The 12227-nt window shown below is 36.5% G+C and overlaps 1 protein-coding gene across 2 annotated transcripts in view; it reads right to left on the bottom strand.

Moving 5' to 3' along the window:
- Positions 1–495: 495 nt before the first annotated feature.
- Positions 496–12227, bottom strand: part of LOC118180740 (phosphatidylinositol-3,5-bisphosphate 3-phosphatase MTMR14-like) — a 37390-nt gene continuing 25658 nt past the window's right edge. For both annotated transcript variants that reach the window (XM_085806610.1, XM_085806609.1), the window contains 5 exons: positions 9903–9966; positions 6352–6514; positions 5292–5328; positions 2570–2628; positions 496–789 (listed from right to left, as the gene is read on the bottom strand). In XM_085806610.1, the coding sequence (XP_085662736.1) occupies positions 582–789; positions 2570–2628; positions 5292–5328; positions 6352–6514; positions 9903–9966 (531 nt within the window). In that variant the 3' untranslated portion in view covers positions 496–581. The remainder of the gene's footprint in view (positions 790–2569; positions 2629–5291; positions 5329–6351; positions 6515–9902; positions 9967–12227) is intronic.

The raw sequence follows: 12227 nt of genomic DNA, 5'->3' as shown, positions 1-12227 counted from the left end.
ACGGAGGAATGGAAAAATGAAATAGTCCCCACCCCACACACACACATCCCAAAAAATATAGACGAATGATTTAAGGTCATCCATCGAAATACTGAAACGCCTATCGTTTTTATTATTAAGTGTAAACCATTTGTTGGAAGTGCCCGAATACTTGCGAGTTCATGTTGAGCTTTGAATAAATTATTAAACAAAAACATAGAGTAATGTTTTTTGAAAACAAGTGAATTTTAAAAAGATCAGCAATGCAAGTCATTTCGACGTTTAGTAAACGATATTTAACAAATGAAAGTAAAAATACAAGGGTCCGAAAGCAACGTGAGCTATTGCATAACGAATTCAATGAGTAGTGTTTGACTTTGTTCTAAATTGAATGAGGGAATTTCACGGGAGCTTATTAATATCCTGCAGCATTAAATATGTGCAATAAGGAAAGGATCACTCAACTTCGCATTTGGTAATGAAATTTCAGACGTTTTACAGAAAAAACAAAGGATATAGGAATTCAAATTTATTGTGTTACAGTTATTAACTTCACAATGCGGACAACACATTAGAAACGCTTCCAATACACATGAGAACATTTACAAATTTCTTTTTCTATCGCGAATCAACTTCACAAATTCTCTGGATTCTTCTTTCCCCCGTTTAATATCGGCTTTCATCTCTTCCGACCTAGCTTTGTAAAGCTCCAAAAATATTTCTTGTACTGCTGCAAGTTTTTCTTCACGTTCAGATGCAGGTGAATTGCTCTCACTGCTTTCTCCTTGAGAAGACTGCTCGCAGAATTTCCTGAAAAATCAAATCCATGCTTATACACATACTTTTAATGAGGAATAGAGTATTTTCTTATCAGTTCTTCTAAGCAATGACTTCTTAAGCATTTAATCTAATTTTTTAGATGTTCATTTCCAGATTGCTATCAAGATTTGAACGCTACCTTTTAAGACCTGCACAAGCATTTGAAGTAAGATTATATTAAAATCGTTGAAGTGTATAAATCCTAGGTTCTCACACTTTATTTGAGCATTATGCAAGATGAGAAAGAACAGAAAAAGAGGTTTCTAACTTAAGATAAAACAAAAATTGCCTTTACCATTTTCACACGGCGGCAATAGGTATAAGCGGTTTGCGGTCTTACACCACAAGCAGCTTCTGTGAGACAGATGAGGATGTTTTAACCAAAGAAATTTGAATTGGGAGAAGTAAAGCTTCAACGCCACAGAAAAAAATTCAGTCTAAAATGTAAGGCGTTGACAAACTTTACAGGCGTAAAGACAGACTTTGAAATTCATTCAGGACTGCACAATCCAAAACCGTCGGCAATACTTGAGAACACAGCCTCGTCGTTCATACAAAATTCCATTACTATTTAAACTCAAGAAAAATAAACCTTAATATAAAGGTAACCTTTTAAATTTCAACAATGTTATAAAATATTGCATGTGTTTAGATTTGTGCTCCAAAAGAGCAATTCTAGGGCTGCAAGCTACTTTCTGATGGCAACACATATGATTCAGTTATCCTGTCAATTTTCACTACTCATCGCTACCATACATAATTCAACCAAACTTTAAAACAAGCTTTAAAATTTTCAGCTTTTAGGATATGTAAATTTCAAACAGAATCGTGTAATGTGTAACTTGCCAGCAAATTTATTGATTAAATACAGCAAAATTAATGGGAGGAAAGGTGCATAATAGAACTGGAATATATTCTGGCATATTCAGAATTAAAACAGTCAGATTCATAAAACTGGAGGCCTGAAACCCAAAAACTCGTAGAAATCATTAATTTTTCATTAACGTAGATACGAGTTAAGAAAGACGCCGATGCGAGTTAAGCAAGACGCCTTGATCCGTGTAGTGGCTAACGACGCTAGTTGCAGTATTCCTAGTGTCCGGATTCCGGAAAGGTATGGTTTTAGGCAAGTGATAACTTTGGGGGAACGTCTATGTAAGAGATAAAGCAATACTAAAATATTGGGTAGCCGGAAGCTCTGTAGAATGGTCCGATGATAGGCGGTTGAAAAACCTCGGATCCATCCCTCGAGACACGCTCCAGAATTGGAAGAAACCATTTTGGAATACATTAGAAAATTGGAAACTGGAACTTTGAATTACTACCATGCCACTACGTGAGAGACCATTTGAAGTAAAAGAACGTGCACTGACGTGCAGCACAGCTCCTTTCATAAAGTTAGTTTAATTTCAGGTTAAATGTTTAAAAAAAGGGCCCACGACGGTTGTCGTTTAAGGGCGAATACGGAAACAGAATAACTCTGAAAATTGTTACCAGCTTCAAATTTTATAAAAGCACATTTCACATTTTAAGTATAGGAAAGTTTAGGGGCTTTCCCGAATGTTTGAGAAATGTCTGTATATACCATCTGAAATCAAGCCGATTTAAAGAAATGTGCTGTAATTAACGTATCATGTCGAAGATCTTCAATAATTCTAGCTGTTGGGCAGATTGAAAGGGAATATTAGAAAAATTATCCTGGAGATAACTTTGTTAAACTATGCAAATTAACAATATACTACAGTTTAAATTTAAAATTGTTACTACTTACTTCATAGAGAACCGGTCGGACGAAATATGCTCGAGACATTTGAAGCAAAACAGCATTATCTGCAACATAAATGTATTAAGAGTAAGGCAGTTTTTACACTCAGAATTTTATGCAAGATTTACGAACATTAAATTTTGCTGCGAATTTGAGATTTACGATTTTAAAGTTTTAAATACTTTAATATATCGTTAATAGAATTTTCGCGAAAAACTAAATCTTACTCCGAAACTCAAATTTAAATCGGTCAATTTTGCTAGATTTCTGGGCTACCAAAAAGGTTTGTTTTCTTAAATTAGGTAAAACCACCTTTTATTGTCTGTTAATACCGATAAGCTAAAAAGCCGAAAGGAAATTCCAAATTTAGAAACGTCCTACATTGTGAAGTAAATCTGGACGTTTAGTGCAAGCTATTAAACCGTCGGGCAGCACAACAAAAAAACCAAACGTTCATTAATTCCCATACACTTCAAATACTGTTTTTACGAATTTTGAACGATTTACTTAAAAATAAAGTTTTAAAATGCTCTACTTACGGTTTTGCATAGCATGCATTTAGCACAAGACTTTTTCCAGAGATAAGTTGCTAAGATAACTTCTCATTAACTTGGAACTTTAGTACGCGACTCTAGAATACAAAAGCTCGTGATCTTTTGTATCCTTTTCCTAGTTACAATTGGAAAAAGTCTGCAAGTTAACCCTTCGATGATTGCAAGGTAAAGCAATTCTTCCCGAATACGAGCGATCTATTTACTCGTAAATGTTTAAACGCGAGCTGTGTCCGTTTGCGCCTACTGTGTTGTGTAACCGGAATACGAGTCGAGGTCGTTAGTGTTAAAAGCTAAAAAAAGTTAGTTGACTGCGCTTGAAGCACGTTTCTATAAAGTTGCAAATTTTCGTTGCGTAAATCTTTTTCCTTTATCACTGAATCCTATCACTACACTTTCTGCATCATGGGTTTATAAAACATTACTTAAGCTCTGCAGATTCCATACGTCGCACTGTGTGCGATATTCGCTGCTGATATAAATGCCTCATGAGCAATTAGCCCGTATTTTAATTGTTCAATCGACAGCAATGGCAAGGAGAAAAGTACCTTTCCCGGTTCACATTTATTCGGCGAAGACTTAAGCCTACGAGCGGATGAGCGGTAAAGTTGCTGAAAATTCATAGTTCGCTCTGGGTTCGATCCCAGGAAAACGAAGTAACTGCATAGGCGTTTTCATCGTTTGAACCGTATGTAACGTGGATACAGGCAAGTTTCTCTTTGAAAATGTGTCATGTAGACATCCCTCTTCTTAAATCACAGGGGTTGCATACACTGACTTAGTATTGTACTCTGATAGTCGTGGCTCTGAGGGCAAAATAACACGAACCCGGTTCCTACTTTCAGAAAAGGCAGCCTATGCTATTCCTTCGGCCATCCGAGCGGGGCCGTGACTACCAGCAACACGGAGTCAGTATCGCGCCCGCTCATTGTGTGCGTGCACGCGGGAGTGACGAGCGCTTGATTTAGTGGTTTAGCGTTTGGGGGATTGGGAGAGTTAAAATTCGGTATTCTTGGATTAAGCGCCAAGGTTTGTAGCCAGTACAGGATTTACGTACAAGTTGCAGCTTTATAATTCAAAGAAGCCATAAGAACTTTTCTGACTTTGAAGTTATTCATAAAATTTTTCAAAGAGGAATAGATTTCCATTTTCTTGTGTGTGTGGGGGGGGTAGTAGGAATGGTTTGATTTGTCAACTGCATTCATCTAAACCTACTATCAGGTACACACATTCACTTAAAAACACGCGGCGCTTACCAGATATTAGAATCTAGAGACAATTTCTTCAAGATTGAGTCTTCCAATCCTCATAAATTCTGCAGTCTTGATTTCGGACATAAAACCCCAATAACTCACTCCTCAGGCTTCTCATCTAGCTATTTCAATGATTTTCTAACATGTTTCTCAAAGATCTGATGTCAAAGAAAAAAGTTTACTTATGCTCTTAGAATATAATTTTAAAATAAGCATTAAAGTGGTTTGGAGATGTTACCAAAATATGCCCGTTTTATAGATAGTGATTGAAAATTTAACCGATATTGCAAAGTCGCAAAATTAAAACATAATTTGGATAAAAAGTTTCTCACGAAAACAAATACATAGAAATAAACTTCAGTTCCGAATTTCGCTATTTTATGAAAAAGGAGAATTTTAAAAGGTTTCATTAAATTATTAAATATTGCTCATTTATGTAATTACACTAACAGTATCATGAGAGAACTCAAGTAAAAACTATAAACGACTCTTAACTCTAGGGTCTTACAGAGCAGTCGCTCTGTAACAGCACGGAATAATGTTACCATTATTTCGTGCTGTACTGAAAAGTGCCGTTATGAAATATTGCATTGTTAAACAAGCGGGGGTAAATAGTACAGCAATAAGATACATTCCGATGACCTTAGATCACGTTGAGGTACGTATAGCTAATGTAAACAAACAAGATCATTCTTCTTGCGGAATGCATTTCATTGGTTAAAAAACTTCGTGAACTTGGGACCATTTAATAAACTGAAATAGGAAAACTTCCCGACTTGAATGACATCTGCATATGTTAAAACGCAAAAAAGCATAACTGACTTTGAATATCCCTTTCATATAATATAGTAATGTCAGGAAAAGTAAGCTAAAAAGGAGCAAAAATGAAGGAACTTTGATAGCAAATTCAAGAAAAATAATTACCAGATATTTTTGGAACATTCTATCCTGCAAGTCATGCCTGCAAATAAAGAATTTAAATTTAGCAGCGCAACATTATATCAAAATGCTTCATTCCAATGGTCTCAAAACGGCGGCACGAAAGTTGCACGGCCCGCGAATACATTTTTCTTAAATTAGCATCATTAAGACAATGTACCGATGCACGAATTTAAAGAAAAGTTTAAGATTTTAATTATCGAGAATTTTGAAATTTTATTACCGTTGAAAATGAACCAGACTTCTAGAAAACCTATAAAAGTAGCTAATCAGTTACATTTACAGGTACCAAGTTATTTAGTGATAAAAGTCTTAAAAAATTTGAACAGATTTGATTAACCTTTTTTCGAACTTGTCAAAATAAATATCCTCAGATACAAACTTTGGCAATAAGAATAGTTTTTTTGGGGGAATACATTTATATGTGAACAATTTTCCGCTGCATTTGAAAATTAGCACTTTTAAAATAAGAGCTAGGATGATCGATGAGCATCTATAATTCATAATAGCAATAGTTTATAGTAATTTTCTGAAAGATTACGAACTTTTAACGAAAAGTCACGAGATATTGTAGCTGAAAGTTGTAGCAAGAAATTTATCTGCATACAAATATACGTTTTTTCCGTATGTGTTCGAAAAGTAAAATACAGATAGTCTTTTCAAGTTTACACCCACTGAAACAATTTTCTTAATTACATTTAGTTTAAGTTAATGGTTAATTCAATACTCTGGAATTATTTAAAATGTTAGTCTGAAACTAAATTTTTTCAGAGATGAAATTGAAAGTTATCAATTTGCGTCATTGATATCCTCGTTTATATATATATGTTTAGATAATTAACTTTTAAATAAAATTGAAGATTTCAGTTTAAAAAAATTTCATTCAAATGAAATTTTCATTTCAGCAAGACCTCAGCCCGTCAAGTTGCTTTCGGATCTTGCATTCCGCCCGCCTGAAATTAGAGACCACTGGTTTAGAAAACGTCAATAAAATATTACATAGTTCGAAAACGTAAAGTTTTTTAACCAGATAAAGAATACTCACCCACAGAGGTGCCAGTCGTACGATACTGTAAGGAAAGCCATTTCCAGAGGGTTCAAAGACTGGTGGATTAAACCATCGGCCCAGAGCGACAAACGTAAAAGGCATACGAAAAGTGGTGTCCTATCCAAACCATTATGGGAGTTTATGAGAATTCCCTTTTTCTCTAAAACATTAATAGGAATTTTTTTATACAGTCGATAACAAGCGAAAACAAATATTTCTTTTAAATAATCAATTAACTGAACACTGCAAGTTTTAAATTAACACTGCAGATTAATTGTATTTTTAATATTGTTAATGCATTCCAAGATTACAGTATAGTTTTAAGCTAGTAGAAGGGTCTTTTGTCTCTAACATCGATCTCGTAATCACCAACAGCATGCGTAGCCTCCTCGGCTAAAGCATCCACCCTCTTTACCCAGGAAACCTCTGCATTAATCCATGAAAAAACAATAGGCGTTGTGCTCTTTTACATATAAATCCTTGATGTCACCAAAGCCTTGATTACAGTTACCCGGGCAAAAGAGCCTGATTGGATTACTCAACTATGGCAAAGCACACGAGGCTATCTGGCTAAAGGGAGGGATGCCTTCGTGGAGGATTTTCTAAGGGAAACTGGCTCGTATACACGTTACACATGGGAAAACCACGAAACCGCCCATGCAGCCAGCCCGTTCACGGAATTCGAACCTCGGACCGAACTACCAGTATTCAGCGTCTTTACCGCTTGGTCGCTGGTGGGCCCCAAGAGAGCCTGAAGCGCAGAAAGACAGTATATAATTTTTTTTTTCAAATTTCTATTTATCCACCTCAGGGCATAAAGATCTTCCACATAACAGTACCACTCAGAGCCTATAGGAGAAGACTGCATTATCAATTATCTGAAAATAATATTTCAGAACAGTGGTGAGCTGTAGGCCCCTGAGGGCATCTTTTCTAATATCTAACAAGTCATACAAGATTCAGACGAGATGGTAAATAAAATCATTTCGTTGTGAAAGGTCCTTAACTGTTCTCATGAGGGAGGACCAGCAAACGCCATCAAAAGGCTTACTGATATCAAATGAAATCAATACAATGCGATTGACATTTACTTTTCACAAAGTTTATTAGATCGAATAAATCATCGTTGGTCGAGCTCCCTTTAATAAAGCAATATGGTGGTTCACTGGAGTTTTTCCATTAAAAACAAAAGAGAACCAAGACCCATTTGGGGAAAGACATTAGACAAATCACTGCCCGAATATTCACCTGTATAACAACTGCTTGGAGAGTTAACCAAGGGAAGGAAGGGTAGTTGGTGTTAATGGAGGTAAGCAAGCCTACACCACTTGTACGCTCTCTAAAAAGTGTTATTTCTTACCATTGAACACCTACATAACTATGCTGGATTATCGTGTAATAACTGGATTATCGTGTAATAAGAGCTAGGATGATCGATGAGCATCTATAATTCGTCTTAGTGTTTAAGGAATGTCTTGTACTGCAACAGAAATAACTTAGCATTATTAGCGAGTTATAAGCTCAAAACCCTGGTGGAAGCCGCGAGATGAGGGTGACTATTAGGCATTCTAATTATTACCATGCTGTTTTGGAAGGTCTGCCTTCTTTTATTTCCATCACAGATTCAATAAAATAGTTTCGATAGACTTCAGCTTGGGCTTCTGTTTCTGGTTTTTAATTTTTGAGCTTTCCGCTCTTTGTACTTTTTATTTCCAAACTTTTTTCCTTGTTTGGAAGCAGGATTTAAAATGGTTTCCTTGCTAATTATTTTTGGTTTAGGTGTCTTCTGTATGCTACGAGATGTTTGGGTTCTTATTTACCGATGATTTGTTGGCTTCAGCACAAGAAATATTTCGTCGTGCTTCACCGGTGGTAAAGTTTCTTAGGTTCGGATAGATTTTTTTATAACTTTAATGTTGTTTTCTTTTCATTTAAAGCAGGTTTGCGAGTATTATGGATGGTCAGCCTGACAATTTACACATTCTGAATCAGCATTGCAGTACCAACTTTCATAACCAGTCATAGAACAATGAGTACAAGCTAGGATTCCGCGGCAGACATTTCTTTGTATAACCGTACCGTTGCATTGAAAACGGCGCAGTAGATTTGGCACATACGGTATGATAAAACAAGTCAAGCACCTCGCCTTAATAGACATCGGTGTCTAGAGATGAGAACGCCAAGATAATATACTTGGTGTTACCAATCCCTACACATTTTCATTCTGAGAGTCCCACAGATTTTTTTCGGTCAGATTTTTGAAAAGTTCATCCTCAGACATCAGGTCCATTTCTAAAATAACACCTCTGAACGTGTTCAAAGAATTATGTGGAAACACAAATAGAACGAGCGCCCATATTTGTCATTTTAGGAGAGAAGAGGATCAAGCGTCAGATAGTCTTGATTAGCAGATCCTTAACGAAGCTTCACGCTTTCTGGCTTGGCAGTTGAGACCACAATATACTTGGCGGAATGGTGATAGATATTTTAATTGAGCAGCGATGGCTGAAAACTTAAAACATTTCATTCTCACGCTAACAATGGCAGAAGTGCATATTCTTACTGATGCAGAATTAGTTTCCATGTGAATAAGAAATTTAAAATTGCCACATCATAAATAGAACAATTTCCGGTTCGACCATCCCACCAACCAGGGAGTCCAACCTAAGAACACAGATTCCCGCGTTATTGCTAGCCAGACCTATATGCAAACAGAAGACTTTTGCGAGAAGAAACCTGTGAAAGCTCATCTACCAGCCAATGACACGAAGGACAAATGAACAACCGATTGTAACACTAGTGGGAACAGCTAAATGCCTGCCTGGACCAAATATGCAAAACAGCGTGTTAAGGACAGCATCTCTCCCTTCAACTAACAGAAATGTCCTATCCAGAAGAGCATGTCTACGCACGACAGTTCACCGCGATGAAACAAAAGTTTCAATTGCACCTCGTAGTTAGACCCATCCTCTATAAGGGGACATCACACGGAGAAAGGGGGGAAGAATGAAAGACGAGAGGAAAGGCCATTGGAACTGCGGCTTTTTAACACCCGACCACCAAGATGACAATCCTCTGAAAGGTCTTCGCCTTACCATGCTTCATCTGAGCGTACCGGAATGGCTTCACGCCTAGAGAAGCCTTACTAGAATATAGACTCCGGACATACTTCACCCAGTGACACCCCCTGCCAAGGCGAGGCATGATAGGGCTTGGGCATTCTAAGATGATTGGGCTTCTATTTACATTACAAATAAGGGAAAAAACAGCCATGCAGGTTGAGAATAGCAGGTTAAAAAATAAGTTCGGGAAACATGAAAACTTTCACAAAAACTTATTGTGCATTCGAAATAACAGATTTCAGTAGCATCAGATATTTAATCTTTAAGAGTATAATTACTTTCTGTAAAGAAATTTAGAAAATTCATGCATCGTAAACCGGTAGTTCAGATTTTAATTAAACTTTTGTGCATACAAGTATTTCATTACTCACTAAAGCAAATTTTTAATTTAAAGAATTAAGTTTCGAGAATTTTTAGAATACTCACCAGACATTATGCAGGTCAACAAGAGCAAAAGATAATTTTGAGTGATTTCAAGAGCCGTCCAAAGCTGGAAAATAAAAGATTCTACACTCAAATGATATTCAACAAACTGTTTTGCATTCACCATAGGCAGTAGATTGAAATTAACATTTTACGTTTAGAATTCGAAATCGATAGTTTTAATTGAAAGAAATTAAGACCTATGCAAGACAAACACGATGGATTTAATCAGGTTTATGTGCAAATGCTGAAAGAAACGTTTGGCAGTTAATCATTGGCTTAGAGTCGCAAATGGTGTCGAATCCAAAAACGATTTCATCTTGGAATTTCTGTAGAGATACTTTATCAAAGGAATTTTTAGCTTCATCCTCTTTAGCAAAAACCTAATCTTGACGTTTTCTTTGTCGCAGAATGCAAGTAAGTTCTAGCTGTTATTTCTCAATGGGGTATAACTGCATTAGTGATTACGGCAAAGGACGAAGACTTTGCATCAGATAAGGTGCTTCGTGTAGGACATTCCAAAGGAGATTATAATCATATGCACGTTATATCAGTGTTGCCAGATCACGCGATATTTTGCAAATTTGCCGCTTTTGACAAACATTTGCGCCTAAAATTTGTATGTGATTTGTAGCGAAATGTTTGGTACTCTCAATTCTCTGTGCTACTTTGAGACAAAAACTTAATATATCGTTAAACGCTTATATGTTAAAATAATGTATTTGCTGAAATAAGTTTATAATAAAAAGTTGCGTAAACTTAAATAGGATATGGCGTCTGGCGATTCCAAGATCATAGAACAGCTGCAAACAGTTTTCAGTACCAGCGGCTGGCATTTTCACATTTTAATTTATTGATTTGTTAAAAGTCTGCGAATAAGTAATGCGGTTGCAGAAAGAATATTCTCAAACTCAAAAAGTCACTTCGCCCCCAAACAAAACATTGAAATAGAAAGTGCTTTGAACTCTTAGATTCCATACTTTGATGTCATTGGAACACTAGTTTTCCTCGTTAAAATTATGTAAAATATTAAATATCAAGAACAAAGGATAACTTGTATTTAGCATACACGTCAATCTTTCCCATGCTAAAAACTGCTTAGGAAGGGGAGAGTATGTACATAAATGTTTTCATACATGCAATTTCAAAAATTCATATTAAAAATATTGTAAATAAATCTAATGTATGCATTTTCAAAATAAATATTGTTAAAACCAATGTGTACTCGTGTTATTTTGCGTTGTGTAAAGAGCAATTTTTCTTCCAACGCAAAGAGCAAAGAGTATTGTATCGCTGAGAGATAGAATTTCTTAAAACAATAGCAATGAAAAAATATTGTAAAAGTGTAAAACAGTTATGCACCTTAATACTAATATTTACAAAATGTTTTTCAAGCCAGCTTTTCCCTTAATACTATGGTGATAAGGAAACTATTTGTGGCTTGAGCACAACACAGAATTCAAACGGAAAGAAATGAAATTCATTATCCTGATAACATTGCTTAGAACTAAACAATCGAGGTCACTTAAAGCAAAATCAGTTTCTAAACACAGAAAGCTAAGGATTAAAGGACGTGGATTTTATTAGTAATCTGAATCTTGTAAGGCTAAATAACTCAGCCAAGCAAACTCCACTGAAAAACATTAACAGTTAAAATAAAGCAGAAAGTGAATTAGAAAAATTAACTACCATCTCAAATTACACTGGTGTGCAAAAATTAAGGACGAAGTCGAAAAATTAGCATATCAGTTGAACGAAGAGGCAGAGCGGTCAGAAAGACCAATCAGGAGATTAAGTAAGGTGATGTACGGTAGCACATGCGCAGATATGCAGGTAGACGTAATGGGGGAGTGTCTGAGTAATATAAAGCATGTTGTCGGTGTAAGATCAGTATTTCTGGAAAAGAGATTGCACTCCGTATAGCAGTTAAAATCACACCGAGTTGCTGCCTCAGCGAGAAATGGCGAATAATCAATCTGTTAGACGACATCTGGATGCTTTTACCAGAGGTCGAATCATTGGGAAGTTGGAGGAAGGCCTCAGTGTGACAAGTGTGGCTGCAGAGTTCGGAATTGCTCACAGCATCGTTTCACGACTTGAGACAATTTCAAACTACAGGAACTGCTATCCGGGGGCTTAGTAGTGGTCGTCCACGAGGAACCACACCCGCAGATGACCGGTATATTGCCTTACAGGCCAGAAGAAACAGGCGGCAGACAGCGGAAGAAATCGCTAGACACACGACACAGGCGACTGGACGACCGATATCGCGTTTTACCGTGGCCAGAAGACTGCACGGTGATCGTCTGTTTGCACGACGCCCTGTAC

This window comes from Stegodyphus dumicola, chromosome 12 (genome assembly GCF_044657685.1).
Source record: "Stegodyphus dumicola isolate Sdum_Otavi_A_Nest chromosome 12, ASM4465768v1".
NCBI lineage: Eukaryota > Metazoa > Arthropoda > Arachnida > Araneae > Eresidae > Stegodyphus > Stegodyphus dumicola.
Note: the sequence above shows the minus strand (reverse complement) of the source record. Positions and strands in the feature narration are given on the sequence as shown.